The 26,355-nt window shown below is 47.5% G+C and overlaps 2 protein-coding genes and 1 long non-coding RNA gene across 3 annotated transcripts in view; 2 read left to right on the top strand and 1 right to left on the bottom strand.

The window, feature by feature from the left end:
- The window catches only part of VAPB (VAMP associated protein B and C), a 47,210-nt gene extending 32,813 nt beyond the window's left edge, over positions 1-14,397 (top strand). The window contains exons 3-6 of the mRNA XM_083744728.1: positions 5,122-5,225; positions 8,209-8,289; positions 9,898-10,074; positions 11,651-14,397. Of these exons, the coding sequence (XP_083600854.1) occupies positions 5,122-5,225; positions 8,209-8,289; positions 9,898-10,074; positions 11,651-11,809 (521 nt within the window). The 3' untranslated portion in view covers positions 11,810-14,397. The remainder of the gene's footprint in view (positions 1-5,121; positions 5,226-8,208; positions 8,290-9,897; positions 10,075-11,650) is intronic.
- The window catches only part of LOC310847220, a 197,388-nt gene extending 172,546 nt beyond the window's left edge, over positions 1-24,842 (top strand). The window contains exons 2-3 of the long non-coding RNA XR_014565673.1: positions 16,584-19,755; positions 24,713-24,842. This is a non-coding gene — a long non-coding RNA (uncharacterized lncRNA). The remainder of the gene's footprint in view (positions 1-16,583; positions 19,756-24,712) is intronic.
- The window catches only part of APCDD1L (APC down-regulated 1 like), a 49,511-nt gene continuing 40,656 nt past the window's right edge, over positions 17,501-26,355 (bottom strand). Inside the window, exons 4-5 of the mRNA XM_083744459.1 lie at positions 24,703-25,992; positions 17,501-19,744 (exon numbers count right to left, since the gene is read on the bottom strand). Coding sequence (XP_083600585.1) covers positions 25,222-25,992 — 771 coding nt within the window. The 3' untranslated portion in view covers positions 17,501-19,744; positions 24,703-25,221. The remainder of the gene's footprint in view (positions 19,745-24,702; positions 25,993-26,355) is intronic.

The following is a 26,355-nucleotide window of genomic DNA, read 5'->3' as shown; positions in this document are numbered from 1 at the left end:
GCAAAGCATGCTTTAATTAATACTTGTTTACTTTTTGTCCTGCACAGCCCCCGAGGGCTCGTAGCTAAGACCATAAAATAAACTTGGGATGACAAAGCATCTAATTGAAAGCTCTTCTGAATACCAGATTCCAGCTACTGCCTCCACCCTTCTCTCGGCTGGACCAGAGCCACCAAGAGCCAGCCCAGAAGAAGACTTTATTATTATTTTTTCACAGCGCTGCATGATGTTGCCTAGGCTCTGGTGAGATTCCAAGGGAAGGGAGTTCCATAACTGGAGCAGCTATCGAGAATGCCTCTGTGCAGATCAGCAGACAGGAATGGGGCAAACCTCAGTGCTGTCAGCAGGGTTGAAGATTATGTCACAACACGACAGGGTGTTATCCGTTGCATATCTCCTTACAGATAGTGGTAAAAGCAGATTCCAAGGAGAGTGCTTGTTTTTATTAAGGGACAACCTCTAGAGATCTGTCAGGAGCTTGCATGTACAGTGGTACCTCAGGTTACAGACACTTCAGGTTACAGACTCCGCTAACCCAGAAATAGTACCTCGGGTTAAGAACTTTGCTTCAGGATGAGAACAGAAATCGCGGGGGCAGCAGATGGCCCCATTAGCTAAAGTAGTGCTTCAGGTTAAGAACAGTTTCAGGTTAAGAACGGCCCCCCAGAATGAATTAAGTTCTTAACCCAAGGTGCCACTGTGTAGAGAGACTCTTGCCTGCGCAAAACTGCAGCAAGATACCGCTCGCAGTTGCTTAATCGAAGATAAACACAAGAAGGGAACAGGACATGATGAAAGGTAATGGTTTCAGACCCAGGATTAAAGTGCAAACTATGGTCAGTCCTCACCGTAAGATAGCATATGAGTGCTAATGTAATGGCTTAACGGTTAGGTCTAGCATGGAAATATCTGTTCCTAAAAAACGGAGGAAGGGGAGTGTTACCCCATGGCAGGAGCTCAGTTAAGCATTTAGCATGCAAAGAACTGTGTGCATCTGGAGTGGCTGAAACCAGAATCCATCTTAATGTCAGGTTGATCAGATGTCAGCTTGCCATACAGCTGGCAAGCCAAATATTGTATGCAGGCCGTTACTGCTTGCGGTTTCACTGTTTTGATCATGGAATCATAGAACTGGAAGGAACCATCTAGGGGACCATCTAGTCCAACTCCCTGCAATGCAGGAATTTGTTCCCCAATGTGGGGCTCGAACCCACGACTCAGAGATTAGGAGTCTCATACTCTACTGACAGGTTTTCAAAGCAGCAGCTGTTATTTCTGTATTTTGAAGGTTCTGATATTTTATAGATGTTTATGGTGATTTATAGGGATGCGAGTGGCGCTGTGGGTTAAATCACAGAGCCTAGGACTTGCTGATCAGAAGGTCGGTGGTCCGAATCCCCACGACGGGGTGAGCTCCCGTTGCTCAGTCCCTTCTCCTGCCAACTTAGCAGTTCGAAAGCATGTCAAAGTGCAAGTAGATAAATAGGTACCTCTCTGGCGGGAAGGTAAACGGCATTTCTGTGCACTGCTCTGGTTCACCAGAAGCGGCTTAGTCATGCTGGCCACATGATCCGGAAGCTGTACACCGGCTCTCTCGGCCAATAAAGCGAGATGAGCACCACAACCCCAGACATAAAACATAAACCTTGCATGGACAGGACATGTTATTTGGATCCTGCCCCAAGGACTGAGTCCCCCTTACTGAGTCATCATGGGGCTTGCGTGTGGTCTTCTCGTTTCTGTCCTCGGTGTCAGCTGACATGCACTAGGGTTCCTTAGCATCACGATGGTTAGCAGCAGAAATCATGCAATAAATTTTAGACGATGCCGCTTAGAAATGCAGCTCGCTCTTCTTCGCTTCCTTAAAGCTATCCTTAACTGGAATGCAAATTGCCCGGGAGAGAATCCTTATCTGTTGGGACTCTGGAGTCCGTTGCATGCCTGCACTTCAGTTTCTTAGGAAATGGCTGGTGTATTAACAGCACTGTCAGCACATCCGTTGTGCACGTTCTTGTGATTTGTCATGGAATTGCTTAACTCAGCCCTTTTTCCCTTTCAGAGTGTTTCGCTGCACTGCTCTTGCTATAATTGTCTCTTCTCAAGTTCCCCTGATGCAAGGAAGGGTGGGGTCTTCAGAAGACTGTGGGAGCCTTTGGATTCCAGAATGAAAGAATACAAGTGGAACCTGCAGTAAAAAAAAAATTCATTGTGGAGTCCTTCTAGCCAGGGTGCCAGGCAACCATTCAGGACACTCCAGGAAGCTCCCTCCCCACTTCCTGCTTTTTTCTGTTTCTCGCACCCTTACGCTCAGTCCTCATTGGATTCCTTGAGTGCTGACAAGGATGATTGCAGACAGGTTTCCTTAAATAGAAGAGCCTTTTCAGGCTGGGACACCCCAGAGATTCACCTGGCACCAAACGTCTCCCCCCCCCCAAAAAAACCTGTTTATTTGCCCTGGCCCTTCAGTTTCTAGGTTTCGCTAACAGTTTTTACTGGTTCTGCTGCTTTGGTTAAACTGGAGGGGGGCGTAGATAAATGTTTAAATACCTGCTTTTTAAAAACTACTTAGGATGTTGCTACAACTGGCAAAATTCGACAGTCCCTCTCAGTCTGTTTGTGGTCCTCTGCTTTGATATGTGGTGCCGCCTCTTTTCCTTGGAGAAATCCTGATAAGCCATGCAAGGCTATGGTGCCAAAGTCCTTAAAGGGCACCCCAGCCTGAACCGCGGCATTGCCAAGGATGCTAGAGTAGAGCACTGGGAGTGTGTGCTGCAGCCCCGACCACCTCGTGCTTAAAGTAGCATGCAAGCTCACTTGGTTGGAACGTGGTGATGATAACACCATGGTTGCAGGTTCGATCACCGCATCACCATAGTTTCAGGTTCGATCTCCCTGCATCGCAGGGAGTTGGACTAGATGGTTCTCTGGGGGGTCCCAACTCTACAATCCTATGATTTTGCCTGCTGAAGAATTCTTCAGAACTCAAAAGCTTACTGATTTGCATATCTTGGGATCTCCCTGAGAAATTGCAGAACGTGAGGAACCAGCTTATGCTTTCAAAAGACATCTTTGGATGGGTGGAAATGACTGCCCTGCTACTTAAAGCCGGGGCTGCCCCACACTGTGTCCCTGCATAGCTCCTTTCCTCTACCCGGTCCTTCTTCCCTGCATAGACTCCCGGCAGCCACGCATCTCTTCGCACTTCCTGTTGGCGTGAAAATCTCTCTGATGCTTCCAATACAAGGGGAAATACGGTAGGGGTTTCCCCCTGTCATAGGTGCATCAGAGTAGAAGTGGATTAGGGCCTGGTGATTTGCAGCAGGAGTTGGGCAATAGGCTCACATCTGTTTATATACCGCTTGCTGTGTGGAGACTGGTGTGCAAGGTCTCATAAGTTGAGCCGGCATATCTGATCTGCAGGAAGTAGAAAAGGCACGTTGAACTGGAATGTGTCCTTGACTATAGAACATTGCATAGATTTTCGGGCAGGGCTTGGCCAAACGTCTCATTGCGACATGCCTGTTGCAAGCCTAGATTCAGCTTTGGAAAAGCTGGATGTTCTGTACTCTTAAAACATGTTTTTGTTTTTTTCTTTAAACAAAACGTAGTCTGTTGCTATTAGCAACAACTTAGTATGTGTGCACCCCTTCACATAGTAGCGCAAACTTGGCCTTGTTCTCTTTCCTAGCTTTGGCGTTTCCTTGCTGCATTATTGCACATTCTTTTTACGTAACAAAACCTAAGCTGCTGTAGAAAATCATCGGTTGCTGGACATGGTAATCCTTGCTGTGACTTGCTAGCATGACTTGAGCATGCAGGTTCTGGGCTACAGCTTGTGGTTAGCGAGGGGAGAGAGGAACCAGGAGCCTGGGTTCAGACAACACACTATGCCATAGTTCAGCATACCACGCTGTACGGACAAGTTCCTAAATTTTCCATTCTGGATGTTTTGTAGAATTCCCTCAGCCGTGGTTTGTGCCAGATGCCTGGGGTTGTGACAACTGGTGGAACAGGCAGCAAAGGAATTGTTTATGTCGACAACTCAAATGCTTTACACATTTGCCCTGACTAGCAGAAATGACACACAAACCTGTAGCCAGGCTTACGTTCGATTCCAAAGACTTCCCGATTTTTTGGGGGGGGGGGGCAGATAATTTTACCGGAGAGCTCAAACAGAAAACTATTATGCCCTCAGATGTAATTATCTGTGGATGTTTGTAACTGGAAATGAGGATTGGACCAGGATTTATATGGGAGAAAAGAAGTGATATAAACCAGATGATAATAGTGAAAAATGTGAAATTGAAGAAGTTACTTTTCTTCAGGGGTGACTGTCTAGGTCACTAAACTACAACTCTATAAACTACAACTAAACCACATTGGCCATGTTGGGTGGGGCTCGTGGGAGTTATAGTTTAGCAGCATCTGGAGAGATGCAACGTAGTCGCCCTGAAAATTGCAGGTAGATAAAGACATTTTGTGTATGAACTCGAGGCGCATACAATCACCCATTTTTCCTTGATGTGGACACAGAAGCACTGCTTTTAGCTGCTAGGGAGGACTCTCCTGTAGGTTTGTCGCTATGGGAGGGGTGCAGTCAACAGGAGAGTCCCTGCTATTCCCTCATAAGCTCATTGAAGAGGAGAGGGCATTTGTTTGATTATCCTTGCAGCAAAGCATTTGTGCGCTCTTCCCTCCATGCATGAGGAGGCATGAAGCATCTGTCTTTAACGGTTTGTAAAAAGAAGTAACAGCTTTCCATTTTTCAGAGGTGAGAACCTGGTCTCTGCAAACAATAGCTTATTTGGGGTAATTTGAGTAAATGCCACCCAAGAAATAACATTACTACACAAAGTGGATGTATTTCTAACCGCATTCCCTTCTCCCATTCAGCAGTCATGGCAAATGCCCTTGCGCTGCACAAGTCTGTAGCTTGCAAGTATAAAAAAGCTACAGCATTTTCTCTGTGCAACTGGGGTTAAGCTTCTGAAACTAATGTTGTGGTGCTCCCAGCTTCCTTGCATCTATCGACGCTGCCAGGAATTGCTTCTGGGGACGAGCAAAGATGCACTCGTGGCAATAAATGGCTGCGGTCCTAATGGCAATGATTTCTCTTTTCAGTGATGCTACAGCCTTTTGATTACGACCCTAATGAAAAAAGTAAACACAAGTTCATGGTTCAGTCGATGTTCGCACCCCCCGATACTTCAGACATGGAAGCAGTAGTGAGTATTGAGAAATGGCTTATCAAGGTGCTGCGTTTTTCTTCTGTGTGAATAACATGGCAGAAAGCCTTTTAACAAGAGCCGCTGAGTTGTTTAAAGGGCACAGTGTAATAGCGAGACAAGGCTGAGCACCTAGCGGTATAAAAGGGGGTGGGGGCTTGGAATGGAAGTCAGACAACCTTCAAGAAATGAAAATTGAAATAGACAATCTGGATACCTTTGATTGAACTGGCAGTCTTGCTGAGAGTGCCGATGCCTCAAGATTCATAGAGGTCTGTTGAGGAGAAATCACTTATTCGCTTCAGGATAACAAGTTAGGCAACTGGACTGTGCAAGCTTATTTGGGCTGTATCCTGCTAACACATTATCTTGGTGCAAGGACATTCCCAGGTGCAATGGAACTTCATCCCCTCTTATCCCCACATGCATATCCTAAATCTGTTCCGGGGGGGCGGGGTGGGGTGTGCTTTTTTAAAATTTTGCAAAAACAGATCCCAGGTTTTTTCTTCTTTAAAAGATGAAGAAACAAAACAAATTTCCCCCTCCCTCCCCCACAGCTTCCAACATTTCTGGACATTTTACATCTCTAGCATGAACCAAACCAGCAAGAGGGTTTTGTAAATAATGTTGGCCCTGTGGCATGCTTGAACGCCGCAAGTGCACTAATGTCACCCCCACATCTAGAATACCCTTACAGCATAATGTAGGAATGGTGTGGCTTCGTATTCTCTGCAGAGGAAGGCAGTGCTGGCTGAGCCACATTGGAAAATTCAGGGTACCCTTATCCATATTAGGTTGTGGTTAATGCCTATGGATTTTGCATCTGTTGCTAGAGTTGGATGGTATTGCTGTGAAAAGTACAGATGAATCTTGCCCAGCGGCAAGGTCTACAATTTATTTATGCACATTTATTTATTTCAATATTTACGGACGGCCTTTCAGGGATTAACTCTCCGAAAGTGGCTCACGGCGTATTAGCATAGGGTTATATCCAACGAAGTCATTCCGTTAGTGCAAGAATATATTGCTTGTGCAACAGGACTTTCTCTTCCTCTTCTCATGTTGCCGCCCCGCCCCCCCAGATCTGTTCTGTGGGTTCCCCCAATTCTCCCAAGCAGGTTGAGGCCATGGGGAGATCAGAGGGAGGGGAAGTTCCATTACACAAGTGGAACCCCTCGTGATAACGGGGCAACTTCATTGCATACAACCAGTAATGTTCACTTCACTCATAATGTAATTGCCAACAATAAATCCTCAATCTGTAAAGCACGAAAGCAGCTGCAAAATATTCTAATAGCAGCAGGAGAGCAGTATAAATACAAAAAAAAACCAAGCAGCAAAGCCTAAGATTGTAAAAAGAACGCCAATTACATTGAAAAAGCTAAAATGTTTTTTGGAACCAAAACAGGAATATGTGGATCAGTTGTATAAATAGCATGTCCTTTTGACCCCAGCTTGTAGCATTAAAATATATTTAACTCTTAAAGTATGGTCCTGACCATGAACTTTGAATGAACGGTGCTTATGAGAACTGGTCAACAGACCAAAATACCCCTTGAATTGAGCAGAAGTCATTTGAAATAATCTGGAAGGCAGTTGCCAGTGTCTTAATAACCCTTTCTCTCACACACAAATTGAAAATGTCAGCATTACCTGTTCTTTAATTTGCAGACTTGCTGTCTAGGGGGTGCCACCTCTGTGGGAGGCTGTGGTTAATCCCAGTGGCTTGTATTTGTGAAGGATTTTGCCCTTTACCAGAAGCAAACAGCCCTGCTGCTTGCGATGTTCAGATTGCTTCTGGGGCACATTGCATGCAACCCACAGCCAAGCACAATAGGTGGAACCAGTTGGCCTAGCTAAGAACAGTCCCACTGCATTTTTGCTCAATGGCATGTGCTCCTCGTGGGAAACAAAAAGTTATGCAAGTAGAACTAGCCTGTGCAGTTCGCCCTGTGCCATCTGGGAGCACACTGTGTGAATGTTCCATCCGAATGCTCACTGTTTGCCAATAAGCCAAGCCAAAATCTGGAGGAGCAAGCCTCACCCCTTTCTCCCCAGGCAAATCCCTCTTATCCAAGTGGATAGCTCAACTCGTTAGAGCAGAGTGCTAATAAGGGCAAGGTTGCAGGTTCAATCCCTGCATTGCTGTGGGTTGGACTAGATCAGGGGTCAGCAACCTAAGGCCCATGAGCCAGAAGTGGCCCGTGGAGGTTGTTTGACCAGCCCACAAGCCGCCCCCAAACCAAGGTGCGCGCTGTGCTAAACCGGCGCAGCGACTCGCTTCCGTGGCACTGAAAATCGTGTCTGCGCAGGTGCAGGCATCGAAAATCGCGGGGGTGCACGCGATCGATCCAGCCCACGGAGGGATTTCCGTGGGACCGATCTGGCCCAGGCAAAATAAACCTTGCTGACCCCTGGACTAGATGATCCTTCCAACTCTGCAGTTCCATGATTCTCCCTGCCCATATCCGCCAGCGAAGAGTTGCATGGAGCGGTGGGCATGCGCCAGCCAGCTCTAATTCAACACCACCCCACCATTCCTGCTTCAAAGCAGAGAAGACCCAGGGAGGGGGGAGGCACTTTGGCACTTCATAGTCAAGTCTCTTCAAGTGGAAAGATAGCAGGCGTCCCTGCACGACTTCCCAGCTATCTTCGCCCATCTCTGCAGCGTCACAGTCAGAGGGAAACGCCGGCTGTTCGTCACATTCAACAGAAGATGACACCATGCTTGTCATGGCTGGGAGATTCATTAAAGCCTGTTATTGGCCCTTCTGAAGCTTTCTCAGAAGTGTTTCAGAATGCTAGATAGACTTTTCCTTAATTATTTATTTTTTACAAATGACCCATGCAATAGGGGGGTTTCTCTTTGCTTCTGGAAGGTATCTTGGACATTGGAGAGACATCGGGGAAACAAACTGCGTAGTACTGAAGAAGACTTAATTCTTTTAAAATTAACTTTTTTCTTCCGTTCTGTGTGTTTTAGTGGAAAGAAGCAAAGCCAGAGGAACTCATGGATTCAAAACTTAGATGTGTGTTTGAGCTGCCGGCAGAAAACGATAAACCCGTGAGTGCAATTGTTGCTTTCTGTACTTGACACAACTGCTTATAAGTAAAAGGTGGTGTCTAAAATATCTAGACTCTTAAACCAGCTATATATTTCAAGGCCCAAACATAAGGCTGTGGTTTATTCAGAAACTATATTAAATGTTCAAAACAAATCTTCCCAGCAAAGAGGCACTTTTATAGTCAATTTAAAATATTTTCGTAGATTATAATAAAATTGATTTAAACATGATCGATTTACTGTGGGTGAAGCTGATTTTCTTCAGTATGTTCCCTGCTTTTTCTTCTCTCACACAGAATCATGTCATGGGCACATCATTACTAAAGCTGCACCTGTGCTTTACATAGGATTGTGCATTGCAATTCTGCAGTCACAGCCATGCCTTTAGATATATGGTGGTGGTTTTTCTGGCGCTTAGTCCTCTAACAATGTAAAAGGTGGAATTACAGCATATTGCACTAGAGTAGCCTATGGATTCCAGGTTTCTGCTTTTCCCCTTTTAATCTGTAAAAGTTGTAATGGCAGGAGACTAGGCAGCAAATAGCAGCTTTAGCCATTGCTCTTAGTATTCCAGATCGTGATGCAATTTCAGCGTCAGATAAGAAATAGAACATTCCACAAGTTGGCAAGGAAGGCTGTGTTTAGCTTAACTGCTGCCTCCTGCACTGTTTTCGCTGCGTTTACAGCACCGAAGTGACCTCAAGCCTGGACAGTGTGTATGGAGGTCCTGGGCTACCCAGAGAACAAGTCACTGATGTGGTCCAAAGGAAAGCAGAGCAATACATTTAGCACCAGCTTGGCTGCAGGAGTTGCCGGAAAGAGGCATACAAGACGCCATCCAACTGCCTTAGGGACTGCACTCTGGATTTGTGTAGGGTTTAATTCCTTAGCCCTTTCTTCTCCCGAAGATGTCGCACAACACAGTGGAGGTCTAGATTCATAGTTTTCCATCTAGGTGGGCTACCTCACCAGCTTGACACACTTCCAACAATCTGAGAGGTGTTCCTGGACACTTCTGGCTTTGCTTTTTGAACACATAAATACCCTTGTGCCTGGCTGGTCACTCAGATCTTTGGGCCCTGTTTGTAATCGCAGTTGTCACCCATTGCAAAAGGGGTGCAATGAGCAACCCATGTTTAGAACTTGGGTCTTTGTGTACTATGTGAAAAATAATGAAGGCTGGGAACTATTGAGAGAATAAGGAAGGAGTCTGGGCAGTTGTAATGGGCAGTGATTACAAATATCCCTAGAAACTTAATACTCCTTTTACTAAAGCACTAACATTAAGACTTCAAGTAGAATAGGTATCGGCTCTTGGCATCTCTGTCTCTCACACAAGCACAACTCTCCATCTAGCAACCCAGAGATGAGGGAACAGTAGTTGGGGCAATGGGATTTCAAAAATAGCCATAGATACAATATGCAAAGCGTTCCGGCTCCCTGGGGCTGATGGGAGTTGTAGTCCAAAACATCTGGAATGTACTAGGTTGGGGAAGGCTGGCTGAGATTGTTGGCTGTCCTACGTGCTTTGTAAAGAGTGTAATGATAGGATTTGAAGTGCCCTCAATGAAAACAAACTTTCTGTTGTTGTTGTTTTTGTCTCAACAGCATGATGTAGAAATAAATAAAATTATATCCACAGCTGCAACAAAGACAGAATCTTCTGTAATGTCTAAATCATTAAGTTCTTCTTTGGATGACAGCGAAGTTAAGAAAGTAATGGAAGAATGTAAGAGGCTTCAGTTAGAAGTTCAGAGGTTACGAGAGGAGAATAAACAATTTAAGGTAAGGTGAACCTACTGACACTTAGGACAAAATTAAAGTATTGGCATGTATTGCAAACTGCCTGGCATAGTTGTGTTTTTGTTGGGTGTTCAATAACAGCTGGGGATTTGTTTCATGCTGGTTCACACATTACTCCTAAGTAACAGAGGTGCATTCAGCTAAACTATTGTGCTGGTGGAGGGCAGTACAAAGATTCCTGCTTGGGCAACGAGAATTCTGCCCTTTCCTTCCCCGCCAGGGAGAAGAGATTGGGCGGGGGGGAGGGGAGAGAGGCAGAAACTTCCCTCTCGCAAGGAAAATCCTTGCACTGGTGCAGCCTACATAGAATACAACCCATAATTTGTTTTAAGTCATTCATTATGTTGGGTGCTGCCGTGCTGTGTCTCCCAGTGCAAACAAGACACGGTATGGTTTGTGCCATCGGATACTATAGCTTGTTTGTTTCCAACAAACCACAAGCGGTAGGCCAGAAATAAGCTGAGGTTCGTTGTCCTTGGCTTACTTCTGGTTTACTGATCATGGTTTGTTTGGAATAAACCACAATCTGGGTTCATGTGATAAGCCATACCACGCTTGTTCTGGGGTATGGCTTATTGGGAGAAGGTGAGCAGCAGGAACATTCACAGTTAAGCCATGGTTTAAAAGAATAGCTTTTTGTTGTTTTAACCTGGCCTTACCCTGATCTATTAAGGGATGCGGGTGGCGTTGTGGTTTAAACCACAGAGTCTAGGACTTGCCAATCAGAGAGTCGGCAGTTTGAATCCCCGCGACGGGGTGAGCCAACCTAGCAGTTCAAAAGCATATCAAAGTGCAAGTAGATAAATAGGTACCGCTCCAGCGGGAAGGTAAACGGCATTTCTGTGTGCTGCTCTGGTTCGCCAGAAGTGGCTTAGTCGTGCTGGCCACATGACCTGGAAATTGTACGCCGGCTCCCTCGGCCAATAAAGCGAGATGAGCACCGCAACCCCAGAGTCGGTCGCGACTGGACCGAAGGGTCAGGGGTCCCTTTACCTTTACCCTGATCTATTGTTGTGTATTAGACAGTTGTTAGCCACTCTAGGTGCCTTTTGGCCAGAGAACAGGGCAGAAATTATTTGAGTGAATCTGTGAATTTGGTTAATGGATAAAATCTACCGCAGTAGTGAATGACGGCAAAATGAGTAACTAGCAAGCTTAAGTAGAAGACTTGGGGGTTTTTAAACCATGGTTAATCTGTTAGTAACAGATTGTAGGATCGTGTGCTGTCTTTTCCCATCAGTTGCATTCTGGTCCAAATTTCTCCTTGCTGCCCATGGTTTCTTATAGCATTGGCACTTGCATTAACAGAGGTTAGAACTGACTGCAGTTCCTGATCAATCCAGCTTGGGGGGACGACTGTTTTTGGATCCCAGGTTTAGCAGGCACCCTGGTTACATTTTGGGCCTCGCAGAAGAGAGTTTTCTGCTTGGAAAAGGGAGCACATTATCTCACCCCAGATTGTTTACATCTCAGCACAGAATTGCGGCTGAGCTTCTAATGCACACCTCTGCTCGGTGCATTTATTTTTTTTAATCTCCATAAATCATCCTTGCTGCAGGAAGAAGATGGACTGCGGATGAGGAAGGCGCCCCAGACAAACCACCCGGGCTTTGCTTCAGCACCTGTTGCGAAGGACGAGGGGCTCAGCACTAGACTACTTGCCCTGGTGGTCCTCTTCTTCATCATTGGCGTCATTATAGGGAAAATCGCCTTGTAGAGGCAGCATGCTGAGGATTGTAAATTGGATTGATGGATCTGCCATATCATTGGTATTAAATTTATTCATAACAAATGTTTTAAAAAAAATGTATGACATCTCACAGGTCTTGCCTTTTAAATTTTTACCCCTGCACAAATATAACATTAACATAACATAATCTTCTAGAAAGCATAAAACGTACAAGGAGTTGAGCAGGAGAAGAGAGGCGAGTTGCATCTTGATTGCGAGCAGTGAGGACAAAATCATGTATTTTAACACTATAAAGGTGCATTTTGTGTGTGCGTGTGTGGGTTTTTCTGTTTGTTTTTTTTAAAGTTAAACTTCAAAGAGTTATTGGACCTTCATCCCAATTACTGGACTTCTCTTCTTTGGAGGGGGGAAAAGAAAAAGTTCCTCCGTTGAAAAAGAGTAGATCCTTCTGGTTATTTAGAGGTTGGCTTTCAGGCAGGTGAGGTTGATGGCGTTATTGTAAAATAGGCTAACCCACCATTCCTCCTCCTCTTAAATTTTAACAGTTCTGTCAAGTGGGTGTGACTTGGGTCTCAGCAGTGTAACTCCCCAAGCAGCTATTTATTCACCCTGAACTCTCTTTAAGTGTGACCCTGCCTCTCTAGGTCATTCGCAGGAGCTGTGAACCACTAACTGGGCAGCTTGGAAGATGAGGAGGAGAGGGGAGAGAGGACTTGGAGCAGGTTCATGATCCAGAAGGGTGCCAGCAGCACCGGATTTCTGAAATTTGGCCCTGGCCAGTCTTATGTATAGAAAAGGGGCGACCAAAAGATTTGGGAGGCTGTAGCAGGGGGAGTGGAAGGCGAGAGGGTCACCCACATGCTTTTTTGCTCATGTCAGTCTAGCAGTGAGGAAACCTAATTGCCAGTGGTGGTTTGGAAACACAAGGAGCCTACTTTCCAGCTGTGGTCAACTCAACGTGTTGCACCAGATGTGCTCCGATTTGAACTGCGGGTGTGATTTTCTTAGCCAGGCTTTGTAGGAAAGAGGAGCGTTGCAAGGAGCCATCACATTTTGTATCTCAACCCTCCCACCTTGCTAAAATAGTTTCTTCCTGTCCATCTGTGTTTCCAGTTAAGATGGCATCATGTTTAATGGGGACCATGCACCTCTTGCCTCATCCATCGCATCCTTTTGGCATCCTCCATCTGCAAACCTTTCCTCCTCTGCTTGCACCCTCGACAGACTCTCACAAGCTTAGCCACATAATGCATTGCACATTGGGGGTGTCTTTCCACTTACATGACCTTATTTCAGCCTTTTGCCATTTACCTTCTCGCGAAGCTTTTGGAGATCAGGTTTCTGTCCTGAACCTAGAAGAAAGGCTGTCAGGGATTTGGTCTCCTGGACCTGAGAAGGAATGGGACTTGCTGTTCTGTGCCCATCAGTAGCACAGCTTAGTTCAGTCTCTGGGGCATTCTCCATTTCTCAACAGCTCAGTTCGAGAGAAAAATAACATGCTCCTCCTTTGCCCATCATCTGACTTTCTTGAATGGTGCTGCACCAAAGGAAGAAGAGTCTCTTGGACTATAACTGGCTGAAAAGGGGACATGTGCATGGAAGAACTTGGGGGCAAAGGTCATGAATCTTAAGCAACCTGGTTGTCTCGTTTGTGGGGCGATAGGTCTAGACCAGCCTTCCTTTCGACCACTCTCCAGCTGTTGCTAGATTCCAGCTCTCCTCATCCCTGACCAATGGCTATGCTGGTTGAGGCTGATGGGGAGTTGGGAGAACAGCAACACCCGCAGGGCACCAGGTTGGGTACGTTTGGTTTAGCACCACTGGTATTAACATACCAGTCAATGGAAAGCTGAAAGGAGCTGAATGCAGCCCCATTGAACAATGTGGAAAATGCCACTGGACAGTCACCTGTGTGGCAGGTTGCATGGGGCGAGGAGGGTCAATGCCTCGTTCTAAAAGGGGACCAAGCTACTGTTTGCTGTTGGTTCACGTAGCTGAGTTAAAGTCCTTTATATCCAAATGTTTAATGCATATTTAACTTATTTAATACACAGTCAACTCTCAACTTACGTTCCAGGGATAGCTCATGAAGCCAAAATCTCATATACTCAAAACACATAGTCCCTTGGACCTCCAAATGCTCTCCCAACCTCACTGCAGTGGCAGGTGGGATTGCTGGTGCCCCCCTTTCTTTAATTTTTTTTTTGTTTTTAAGTTTAAATGCACGTTAAGTTGCAAGCTGACTGTATTTCATCTCATGCTTCCTTTACCGTCACAGAAGTTTGACTACTGTTATAAATGGTTAAAAAAAAAAGAGAAGAAAAGGCACCTGTTCAAAGTTGGTGAATAGAACTAAATTTCCCTTTTGTTGCTGTAGTAACGATGGACTCTTCCTCCTCCTGATGCTTTGGGCACGACATAATTCTCACTTTCGACCATCTAAACATTGGGGGAAACAGCGGTCAGGAAAACTGTTTTTGTATATAAAAATAAGTCTATGTAGGGGAAAAAAATTAGTAGGAATTAGTTCTATGCTGTTAAAAACAAAAAGACCAATCCTGTTTGACTATGTAGCATCTTTAAAAAAAAATCAAATAAATCTACCCCCAAACGAATGGAGTTCCGTCCCTGTTTTGATTGCTTCATTTTGTGCTTCAATGCTGCAAAAGTGAATTGTCCGTAATGAGACGTTAAGTTGCCTAGTTTTGATGATGACCACTTTTTCCTAACTTAATTTTATTTCCAGACACATAACAAGGAGCAACTTAAGTAAGAATGCGACTTAGCTTTTTTTGAAGAGGACGTGTCGTGCACAAATAGAAGTTATGGATGGACAGCATTGAGTTGCTTACAAGTGATCACCACATTAAAATAAAAGTCTGCCACCTAAGATTGCTTCTCCTGTTTGGACCACAGATTTAGCTTGTGCCTGCCTGCAGCTTTTACAACCTTCATCTTCCGGGAGTTGACAGTGCTGTCCATCATACCTGTGGTGCTTTTAACCATAGCAGTACTGCTGCAGGAAGTGCAGTTTTGTATGGGTTCATGCCACCGCACAAGGAAAGGCCCACAGCCAAAGAGAACTAGGCCATGAGATTAACCCACAGAAATCAAGGGTGCTTTAGTTGAGATTGCTGCATTGCAGGAGGGTTGGAGTAGATGAACTGAGGATTTGGTCATGTGGAAACTAGCTGCCCCAGTATTAGAGAGGGAGCATCTGGCTTGTCAGTAGTACATGTGAAAAAGGATCTAGGGGTCTGACTCAACATCAGGAAGAGCTTTCTAAGAGCTATTTGACGGTGGGACAGGAGGTTGTCGACTCTCCATCCTTGGACATTTTAGAGCAGGTTGGATGGCCATCTGCCTTGGGTCCTTTAACTGAGATTCCTGCATTGCAGGGGGTTGGACTAGATGACCCTTGGAAATCCCTTCCAACTCTACACTTCTAGGAGTCCATGATTCTAAGAGTTTGCTCGCAGCATTTTCTGTTCAATGAGTATTCTGTGGGTTTTATTTTTCAACGTAAACCGATTCCAAGCACCGCTTCATGCTTCAATCAAAACTGTTACGCATTTATGACCTACTACTGTTTCTGAAATGAAAATGGAAGAAACTGCAAAGGATGTGTGCATTTATTTTGGATGGAATAAATAGCAAGAGCTAATTACACACATCTGGTGTCTGTTTCGCAGACTGAACACACACACATTCAGATTTGTAGTACCAAATCTGTTTTTATAGGGTTTGGTTGTGGGGTGGTTTTTTTTAGTCCATTTGGACATTGAACCGAGACCTTCGGCATTAATTGGTCTGTCTAAACATTTTGTCTAAATTTTAGAGAACTGAGGATTTGGTCATGTGGAAATTGATTACACTTCTAAAGCCTAGGCGTCAGCCCCGTAAGAAGGAAAACAGACCCTTCCTAGCACTAATAGCAGGTTCTGATGTCTTGCTCCTTGGCCTGGCAAGTTTTTGATGACTCGTAGACTTAACTGGTTGTGCTGGCTGGGGTTGCTGGGCTTTATAGCTCCAAACAACTAGCAGGCAAAAAGTTAGCAAAGTGGGACTATACAGAAGGATTAACAACTAGGATTTTTAACTGTGTCTTCCCTTGGCTATTGTATTGTTGAGACTCATCCCAAGGTCACTAAAGATGAGTGGTGGTATATGCATTCAATAAACACAACAAATAAACTACATTTAGTATCTACTGAGTTATGTGGCTTGAGGAACCTCTTAACCACTATTTGGTATTATCAAGCACAGAGAGCAGCAAATGAACAATGGCTGAAGAAATGCAACTATGAAGTCTTTGATCATGTAAATCAGTCAGTGAGGACGCTGTTGAGGGTAGCCTTCTACATGGTGGGTAATATGCCTTGTTTTTGCTTCCCCTCAGTGCACTGCCAGAAGAGAGGAAAACAAATGGCTTTTTGCTCAAAGATCTGATCGCCTGCAAGAGGGCCTTTTTTCTATCCTGTCACTAATTGCTTCATACATTTTGGCTCTTCCCCACTCCTGTCGTCGTCCTGAACATTCCTCACCCACATGGAATTGGGCTGCAGGTTCCCTCGCCATAGCTGTCAAGCGTCCCTTATTTGGCGGGACAGTCCCTTATCCCAGCGCCATGTCCCACTGCTGTCCCTTACAGATGAGGCTTTGTTTGGCTGCTGGCTGGGCTTTCTGCCTTTGGCTCGGAGTAGCTCAGAAGCTGAACATACCTGTGCCTGGAAAATCCCTTATTTTGGCTGGTGATCCCTTATTTTTGAGGCTGCTGGTCCCTTATTTTCAAATATGTAAGTTGACAGCTATGTCTCTCGCTCCCCACTATAAAGTTACATTTCCATGAATACACATGGTCCAGTCCAATCAAGTGTTTCATCTTCCCCAGATGGTGACTGCAAAGTTTCTGGTAGAGACCCTCTGCACTCCTGAACTCAATAGATGGTGGCCAGAATTAAAAACCTGGACTTTTCATAGGTAAAATATGTGTTCCCACCACTGAGTAATGACTTCTCCCCTTATTTTTGGTTCCATTTACTTGAAATAGATTTTCACATTTACCAGGACACACAGAAATATGGATCCAGCACCAGACACTAGCTGTGTTAAGACACCACACTAACCCAAGAGTTGAAAATCTGCGTCCTTCCATATTATGTTGGACTCCATTGGCCACGCTGGCTGTGCTGATGGGAAATGACCAGATCCTCCAGGAAACCACCAGCCCGCGTCCCAGTCTTACCCACCTGCCAATCAGCTGACGTTAGTCCAGTCAGCCGGTGCTGTCAGCTGCCGAGTTGGGCGGAGTTAAATTTTGTGCTGATTGCATACACTGATTCCCCTACTGGGAACAGGCAGTTCCTGGGCAGCCAAAACAGCAGAATTTAACTGTCCAATCCTGGGTTCTGCTTCAAAATGCAGTGTCAGGTTGTTTGAAAGTCCTTTTGCATTGTTCCTTGACACTCTGGTTTTCATAAGTTTAAATAGCAGTGTAGAGCTCTTTGCAAAAGGGCTTTTAAATAGCCCTGAGCAGCATTTTGAATTCCTAGCAATCGGGGCTTAGAAGTGGAAGTATCATAGAATCATAGTGACAGCAGGTGACTGACAGATCAAATTTGGCCTGTCACAGGTGGGGAAATAAGGATCTGGCCCTCTAGTCAGAAAAGGTACCCACATTCTAACAGAGATCTTGAATTGCAGAGAAATGGGCCAGCGAAAGGGAAAAGTGGAAGTACTTTATGTAATTATGTCAGTGCCTATAACAAAACGTAGCCATTTTTAGAAGTTGGGCAGCTGTTTTATATACATGACTTTTTTAAAAAAAAAGTTCCCTGTGTAGAAAAAAAAAGTTAACATGCTGTAATACATTTTGTGCTTTAAAAATTTGTACATTAAGATAAGCATTACATCTGAATCAGTTAATGCACAGTTTCCCACTGGTACTTGTATAAAAACCCATCATTAATCTACATATTAGCCAAAAATGTTGTAAATATACCATGTAAATTGTAGTTGCATAGTTGGAGGGTTTTCTCTCTCTTTTTGGCGGGGGGCAGGGTAGTTCAGTGATTTGGAGAAGACACACTGGTCCAGGGAGATCTGATTATTTTAGGAATCTATAGCTAAAAAGGAGTCAGTGGTTTTGAGACAATACAATGCCATGCACATTAGCCTGAGTTACTGAAGATTGTCATGGTTGTTCTTTCTCCCTTAAGGATGTTTTTAACGCATAGCTCCTTATTGCCAGAAAATAAAAAAGGCTTCATAGAATGCAACGGCTGGAACTCTACAGCTCCAAGGAATAGCTGCCAAGCAAGTTTTGATCAGACGAGAAATCACGAGTTTTCGCCTGTTGCCAGCAGCTGTGTATTTCAGAGTTAACTCAATTGGATGTTGCTTTGTTGACTGATTAAGAGAGATGAAGGATGCCAGAAAACTCACACTGGGTTATTTTTCACAGTGGAGTGGAACAGCTGAGGCTGTAAACAAATGCCCTTTTGAGCATTTTCTGTTTACCAATAGCTGTTATCTATCTTTGCAGGTGTAGTAGGATAATCAAGTACGTGGGGCAGGGTGGGAAAAGTCAGTCTTCACAAAAGGAAGTTCGCAGCTCAGTGGTAAAGCAGGCACTTTGAACGCAGAAGGTCCCAGCAAAATCCCTAGCGTATCCAGGTGGGGCTGGGAATGCCCCATCTAGAACTTGCAACACCTGCCAGGTAGTGTAGACACTACTGAGCTAGGTGGACCAATAGTTTGACTTTGTCTACGGCAGCTTCCTATGCTTAAATCTGGTTTGCACAATACATTGACCTTATGTGAACTGGTTTCTTCCAATCCCAGCACCTCGGTTGAGTTCCACATACATTGCTAAATGAATTGCACCTTATACCTGGTCTGGCTTTTAAACTGTGACTGTCTTTAGCATTTTATCATCTTTATTCCTAAGGACTAGATTCACGCTCTTTTTCAGAATAACCAAGGGCCTCAGGACTGGTCATATAAACAAATCCACGACACCTACAAAGCAGACACTGTGGCCAGGTTCGCACGTAATGCAAAACCATTGTTTTAATACTGCATGAGCAGGAAGAAGCCCAGGCAAAGCCCCAGGCTTGGCAGAGCTCTCCTCTCTCCTCCCACATGACCAGCAAAATATGCTTTTGCTAGTGTTTAGTTTCGCCTTCCGATAATCCTGGCTTGTCATGCCGTACAAAAGAGAAATGACCGTTCAAAAGAAACTGGTCCATTAAGCAAGCCAGCTTCGTAATTTCTTCTTTTGACCTAAATCCCTAAGGAACATGAGACTTGGCTACCAGAAAAAAAGACTCCTTATCCCATTTAAACCTTCCTATCCACTAAGATCTTTGGAGGAGGTCCTTCTGCCAATGCCATGACCTATATTAATCCATCTTGCAGCATCCAAAGGCAAAGGTGGCTTCTACATTGTAGAAGTCTCTGCTCTGAGAAGGCACATACTGCTAGTAATGACTGTTTGAAACTGCGTTAAAACTCTGTATTTATTCACCCATGCATTTTCAGGCTATTGGTCTGCAGTTGTAGCTATTTCCCTGCCTATTGCATTTGGATAATTGATAGTTGTATACCGCATTGGAATTTACTTTTGAATTAAAAGGCGGTCTAAAAATATTTGAAACGAAATGTTTTGAAGTTGGCCTGTCTTAAAAATGACCAGATTGAAAAACAAAACAAACCAACAACTATGGTCCCTGGTTTGCTTGAGAGAACGAGGAAATATTAGCGTGAAGTAAAACTAATCTCCAACAAGGTCCTCCTTCTGCCTGCTTGTGCACATAACACTGCTGTGGTATAGCTTTATGTGCAAACCCAGCCTCTGGGGTTGTTCTGTGCTGACCAAATTTACACCTTCACCGCCCCTGTTTAAGATAAGCAGTCGAATATGCAGGTACATTTCGTCACACATGGTACATTATATGGAAGCTGGGTGTTATGTACTGAGTCGAATAGGATCCAAACTGCAGCAGTCTGATTGGTCCTAGAACAATAGGATCCAAAAGGCAGCAGTCTGATTGGTCCTAGAACAATAGGATTCAGAATGCAGCAGTCGGATTGGTCCTAGAACAATGCAGCAGTATGATTGGTTGGCAGGAACCACCCAATCATGCTCCAGATTTAAGTGAATCCACAACCTGATTGGCTTACAGTAGAATTCCGGAATTAGCCAATCATGTGCAGCCCATTGTGTAAATAATGTATATAAAGCAGATACCTTGAGGGGACTTTCGTTCATTCCTCCTCACCACTATGAGCTGAATAAAGAGCATGAAATCACTTTGCGACTCTGAGTATATTTCACTGGCGACGAGGATGGGATCCCGCTGAGCTGACTGCCACACACAGCACCGCAGCACCGCCACCTGCCGCACCGCTGCCTCGCACCGTGTATCCAGGCTTCAGCTCCGGGACACAAGGAACTCAGAATGGCAACCGACAGCAGCTTCTCGCCGTTCAACCCAGCAACGGGAGACTGGGAAGCGTACGCCTCCCGTTTCACTTTCCTCCTAGAAGCCAAAGGGGTCACCGATGAAGAAGACGCCAAGAAGAGGGCGATATTCTTCAGCGTCTGCGGAGAGGAGACGTTTGAAATCGCCCGGGCGCTCCTTGCGCCTGAAGACGTCGCTACTGTTCCATACAAAACAATAATGGAACAGCTGAAGGGGCACTTTTCGCCGCAACCCTCAGTGGTGGCTCGTCGAAATGCCTTCTATGCAAAACGGCAAGCCCCTGGGGAAACCATAACTGGGTTTGTGACCTCTCTCCGCCAAGCCGCCCGGTTCTGCAACTTCTCAGAGCTGGAGAACATGCTTCGTGACCGCCTCGTCGGTGGCCTGAGGGATGAGAAACTGCAACAACGACTCTACGCTAAGAAGGACCTAACGTTCCAGGTCGCTCTGGAGGAGGCCCTCGCAACGGAAGCTGCCAAGAGGTCGACGCAAGAGGCACGGCCGAGCCTGCCATCCCAACCGAGGGTCCACCACGAAGACCTCACTGACGACTCAGGATCTGACAGGGAGGAGGTGCACCGAGTACAGCAGCGCACTCAAGCAGCCCACATACCACAGCTGCCTCGACGAGAAGGAGGGAACTGCGCAAGCTGCGGGGAAACTCACGAGAGGAGGACCTGCCGTTTCCGCAATGCAGAGTGCAGGCAGTGCAGAAAATTGGGACACATCGCCCGGGTGTGTCGGGCTCGGCCCACCCGACGCCAGGCATCAGATGACCAATCCAAGAGCCCCAGGTCCCGGGGCCCAACGCACCAAGGCAACTCGACGGAGCTCACGGACTTCCAGGTATACCAGTTGCCCTACCCCAACATAGAGAAAATTTATGTAGAGGTACGGATAGAGGGGGCCCCATGCCGCATGGAGCTTGACACGGGTTCAAATCTATCCATAATCTCGGCAAGGACCTTAAGGAAACTGTGTCCTACTGGGGGTCCCAAACTCAGGCCGGCCCCATTCACCCTCCGGGACTTCCAGAAACGTAAGGTCCCCACAATGGGCATGGGGACCTTCAGGGTGCAATACCGAGGGCGGACGCGGCAACTGGACTTGCTTGTGGTCAAGGGCCCCTACATTAGCTTACTGGGATTGGCATGGTTTGGACCACTGGGACTAGCCATCACCGGAGTGAACCACACTACCTTACAAGTGGATGTGGACGCTATATGCAAGGAATTTCCAGGGGTTTTCGATGGGAAATTGGGACAGTATACGGGCCCCCCCATTGCTCTACAGCTTGACCCCGCAGTACGACCAGTCAGGCTCAAGGCCTGCCGGGTCCCGTTCGCCCTGAAACCACGTATAGACGAGGAATTGGACCGGCTAGTGGAGCAAGGAGTGCTGGAGCCGGTGCCTAATGCCCCCTGGGAAACCCCAATCGTCACACCCGTCAAGCCTAATGGTTCGGTCCGCATCTGCGCAGACTACAAATGTACTATAAACAAGGCCCTCACGGCCCATGCATACCCAGTGCCAGTGGTCAGCCATGTCCTTGCTACCCTGGCTGGGTCGAAAATTTTTGGCAAGCTGGACTTGGCCCAAGCATATCAACAGCTGCCAGTAGATGAGGCCACAGCAGAGGCACAGACGATTGTGACGCACAGAGGAGCGTTCAGGGTAAAGCGGCTGCAATTCGGTGTCAGCGTGGCACCAGGCATATTCCAGAATCTAATGGACTCGCTCCTTAAAGGGATTCCTGGCGTCACCCCCTTCTTCGATGATGTGTTGATTGCCGGGCCCACACCAGAGGAGTTTGAGGACCGCCTCCGCACCGTTCTGCACCGTTTCCAGACAGCGGGTCTCAAGGTGAAGCGGGAAAAATGTCTACTAGGAGTGCCTCAGGTGGACTTTCTGGGATTTATGGTGGACGCAGAAGGGGTCCACCCGACTGGGGACAAGGTACGGGCCATTTGTGATGCCCCAGCGCCCAAGAGCAAGACTGAACTTCAGGCCTTCTTGGGACTATTGAACTTTTACCATTCCTTCCTTCCCCACAAGGCGGCGGTAGCGGAGCCCCTACACAGACTCCTGGACAAGCGGGCCCCTTGGGTGTGGGGCCAGCGCCAGGAGGCTGCATTCCAGGCAGTCAAGGACCTGCTTGTCTCAAACTCGGTCTTGGCACACTTCGACGAGAGGCTGCCGGTGGTGCTAGCATGCGACGCCTCGCCCTATAGCATTGGCGCTGTCCTGGGACACCAACTCCCGGATGGGAGAGAGGTACCGGTGGCATACTTTTCCCAGACACTCAACGCAACCGAGCGGAACTACTCACAAATCGACAAGGAGGGTCTGGCAATTGTGAAGGGAGTAAAAAAATTCCATGATTTCTTGTACGGGCGGCCCTTCACCGTGGTGACTGACCACAAACCGTTGCTTGGCTTGTTTGCCCCCGAAAAGCAGACCCCCCAAGTGCCGTCTCCTCGTGTCCTCAGGTGGTCAATTTTCCTTGCCAGCTACCAGTATGCGCTGATTCACCGCCCGGGGAAGGCGATGGGCCATGCGGACGCCCTCAGCAGGCTACCACTACCAGAAACAGGCCCCGACCCAGCACCTGCACAAGAGGTTATGAGCCTGGAGCTGCTTCCTGACCGCCCCATTCAGGCACAAGAAGTGGCACACCACTCCAAGAAAGATAGGGTCATCTCCCGGGTCCTGGACTGGGTGTGGAGGGGATGGCCCAGCAGCAGGCCTGGGCCAGAATTCGCTGGCTACACAACCCGCAAACATGAACTGTTGGCCCACAAGGGGTGCCTTTTATGGGGAAGCAGGGTCGTTGTTCCCCAGCCCCTCCGCAAAAGGGTCCTCACAGCCCTACATGAGACACACCCAGGGGTAGTAAGAATGAAGGCCCTTGCCAGGAGTTATGTGTGGTGGCCGGGGATCGACGGAGAGATAGAGGCCTGGGTCAAACACTGCCAGGCCTGCCAAGAATCCCGCCCAGATCCCCCAAGGGCCCCAGTCCAGTCCTGGGAGTCCGCCCGAGCACCATGGTCACGCCTGCATGTGGACTTCGCTGGCCCCTTTCAGGGGAAAACATTCTTCATAGTGGTGGACTCCTACACCAAATGGCTGGAAGTCGCACTGGTACCGTCCACTTCTACGTCCGCAGCCATCCGGGTACTACGCAGGCTGTTTGCAACCCACGGGCTCCCTGACACTCTCGTCTCAGACAACGGGACTGCATTTACGTCAGGAGAATTCCAAACCTTCACAGCGCAGAACGCCATCCGCCACATCCGTTCGGCGCCATTCCACCCTGCCACCAATGGCCAAGCAGAACGCATGGTGCGGACCACCAAGGACACCCTTCGCCGCATGACGCAAGGGGATTGGGAGTACCGCCTTGCCACATTCCTCCTAGCACAGCACAGCACCCCCAGCTCAACGACTGGCCGGAGCCCCGCTGAACTACTAATGGGTCGGCGCCTTGCAATCAGATTGGACCGCCTTCACCCCGATAGAGCTCAGGATGAGGTAGTGGTGGGGGAAGGCAGGAACCCCCGGACCTTCGAGGCCCAGGACCCAGTGTACGCAAAGAATTTTGGGGCAGGCCCAGCATGGGTACCCGCCACAGTCACCAGGGTCACTGGCCCTGTGTCGTACGAGGTGCTAACGGATGGAGGGCAATGCTGGCGCCGCCACTGCGACCAGATACGGCGACGATTCCCGGGAGAAACCCAGGAGGAGGAAAGGGCAGAGGAGTCCCAAGGGAACAGTGGGGCAGTGAGGCCCATAGAGCAGCAGGGGCCAGCAGGAGAGGCAGAATCAGTAAATACAGAGAGGACCCGTGAGGCCGAAAGGACACCGGAACCAGAACCACGACTGAGCGAGCCGGTTGCGCCAGACCAAACAGCCCCATCACAGCCAGCATCCTTGGAACACGAGCCAGAACCTGAACACCGGACCAGGGAACACCACAGGCCGCAACGGACACGTAGGCCGCCAGCGTACCTTGAGGACTATGAATGCGACCTCCCGGGCAGGACTGGAACTTAGAGGGGAGGGGTGTTATGTACTGAGTCGAATAGGATCCAAACTGCAGCAGTCTGATTGGTCCTAGAACAATAGGATCCAAAAGGCAGCAGTCTGATTGGTCCTAGAACAATAGGATTCAGAATGCAGCAGTCGGATTGGTCCTAGAACAATGCAGCAGTATGATTGGTTGGCAGGAACCACCCAATCATGCTCCAGATTTAAGTGAATCCACAACCTGATTGGCTTACAGTAGAATTCCGGAATTAGCCAATCATGTGCAGCCCATTGTGTAAATAATGTATATAAAGCAGATACCTTGAGGGGACTTTCGTTCATTCCTCCTCACCACTATGAGCTGAATAAAGAGCATGAAATCACTTTGCGACTCTGAGTATATTTCACTGGATAACAGGATCCCTAATTCCAACTTTTGTACTATTAACAGTTGGTTTAAATTGTGAACAAAATAGTAAATGATAGGTCTCTGACGCTAATCCAGAGCAACCAAACTGAAATTATCCCATGAAAGCAGAATTGCTTCTTGATACACAAGCATTTTTTGTTTGTTTGGGTGGGTGGGGAGAAGGGGGTGCAGGTCTATCCTACACCTATTGAAACAGGCCGTTCTGGTCCGTTAGGTACAATTTAAGCCACCTGATCAGAAGCCGAAGGATGCCCTCTACATCAGAGACCAAGCAGCCCAATTCAGATGCCCGTGTCCATACTTAGGCAGGTATGAAAGGGGAAGGCACATTCAACAAGCATCACCTATCATTAAGAAAAAACAAGAGTGCGTATTGGCAAGGTAGAAAACGAAACAGTTTCCCCAGTGTGCTCATTTTGTTGTGCATACACATAAGTCTGGACGCTAAGGCTGTCTGGATTCCATGCAGCAGCTCAGTGACCAAAAGATCTGGGCTTCTAGTCCCACCTGACCAGATGCACAGCTAGAGATGCTAGCAGGGTTGCCCAAGGCAGTGTCTTCAGTGCCCCACTGCTGTTGCCCTCGCCTATTCTTCCCAGGTAACTTGGCTTGACGTGTCTCGCTAGGGCTCCTGAGGGGCCCCCGCACTGGACGAGAGGGGCCTGGTAGGATGTAGGCCGCTTGCTGGGTGTGCTAGGGCTTGACCCATCGGTCGGCCTCTCCCCGATGAAGAGCAAGCTGTGGTCCTTGGCATCCTGCTCGACTCGGAAGAGTTCGTACTCGGTGTGGGGCAGTCGGATCCCCAGTGCGGCGCATCCGTTCGTGTGAGTCACGTCCAGCTCTTGCCCGACGCTCCAGGCACCGGCTTCTCCGCAGCTCCCGAAGCTGGAGGAGTTCAGCATCGCCACGGTTACGGGATCCATTGGCGTCACCCGGGCGCAGGTCACCTTGAAGACGAGCTCAGTACCTCCTCGCACAATGAGGGACGCCGCTCCCTGGGTATAGTGGCCGAGAGCGTAGACGGTGAACGTCGGCTGCTTGCAGAGAGGGTCGGAGTAGTGGCGGTAGTAGCCTTCCCAGCTGCGGTTGTTGGCGTGGAAGATGAAGTATCTCGTGAGGAAAAGCACGGCCGGGCGTACCTCGCAGCGAGTGCTGACCCAGCGGCCGCTGAGCAGCATGGGGAGGTCCGGCTTAAGGGGCAATACAGGCGGGTGGTGTTCATCAGCTCGGTATATAATCCCGCAGGCAGGGCACGGCTGGATGTGATGCTGCGGGAAGGGAAGGAAAAGACAAGTTCTCAGCAAGGCTTTTCATTGCTTGTTTAAAAACAGGCATGTTCTTCACCAAGGGAAGCTGCATTCCACAAAGGGGAAGGAAGAGATTCTGCAGAAAACGTTAACTTCTGTTAGGGCATGAAAGACTAGACTGCGAGGGAGGGAGCAAGGCAAAACTGTCCTTTTCCCTGGTTGTACCAGCCTCTTAAGGACGTGGGTGGCGCTATGGGTTAAACCACAGAGCCTAGGACTTGCCGATCAGAAGGTCGGCGGTTCGAATCCCCACGATGGGGTAAGCTCCGATTGATCGGTTCCTGCTCCTTCCAACCTAGCAGTTCAAAAGCACCTCAAAGTGCA

The sequence above is a fragment of the Podarcis gaigeae genome (assembly GCF_964106915.1).
Source record: "Podarcis gaigeae genome assembly, chromosome: 6".
In the NCBI taxonomy this organism is placed as follows: domain Eukaryota; kingdom Metazoa; phylum Chordata; class Lepidosauria; order Squamata; family Lacertidae; genus Podarcis; species Podarcis gaigeae.
The sequence above is the reverse complement of the archived record's forward strand: the minus strand, read 5'-3'. Positions and strand labels throughout refer to the sequence as shown.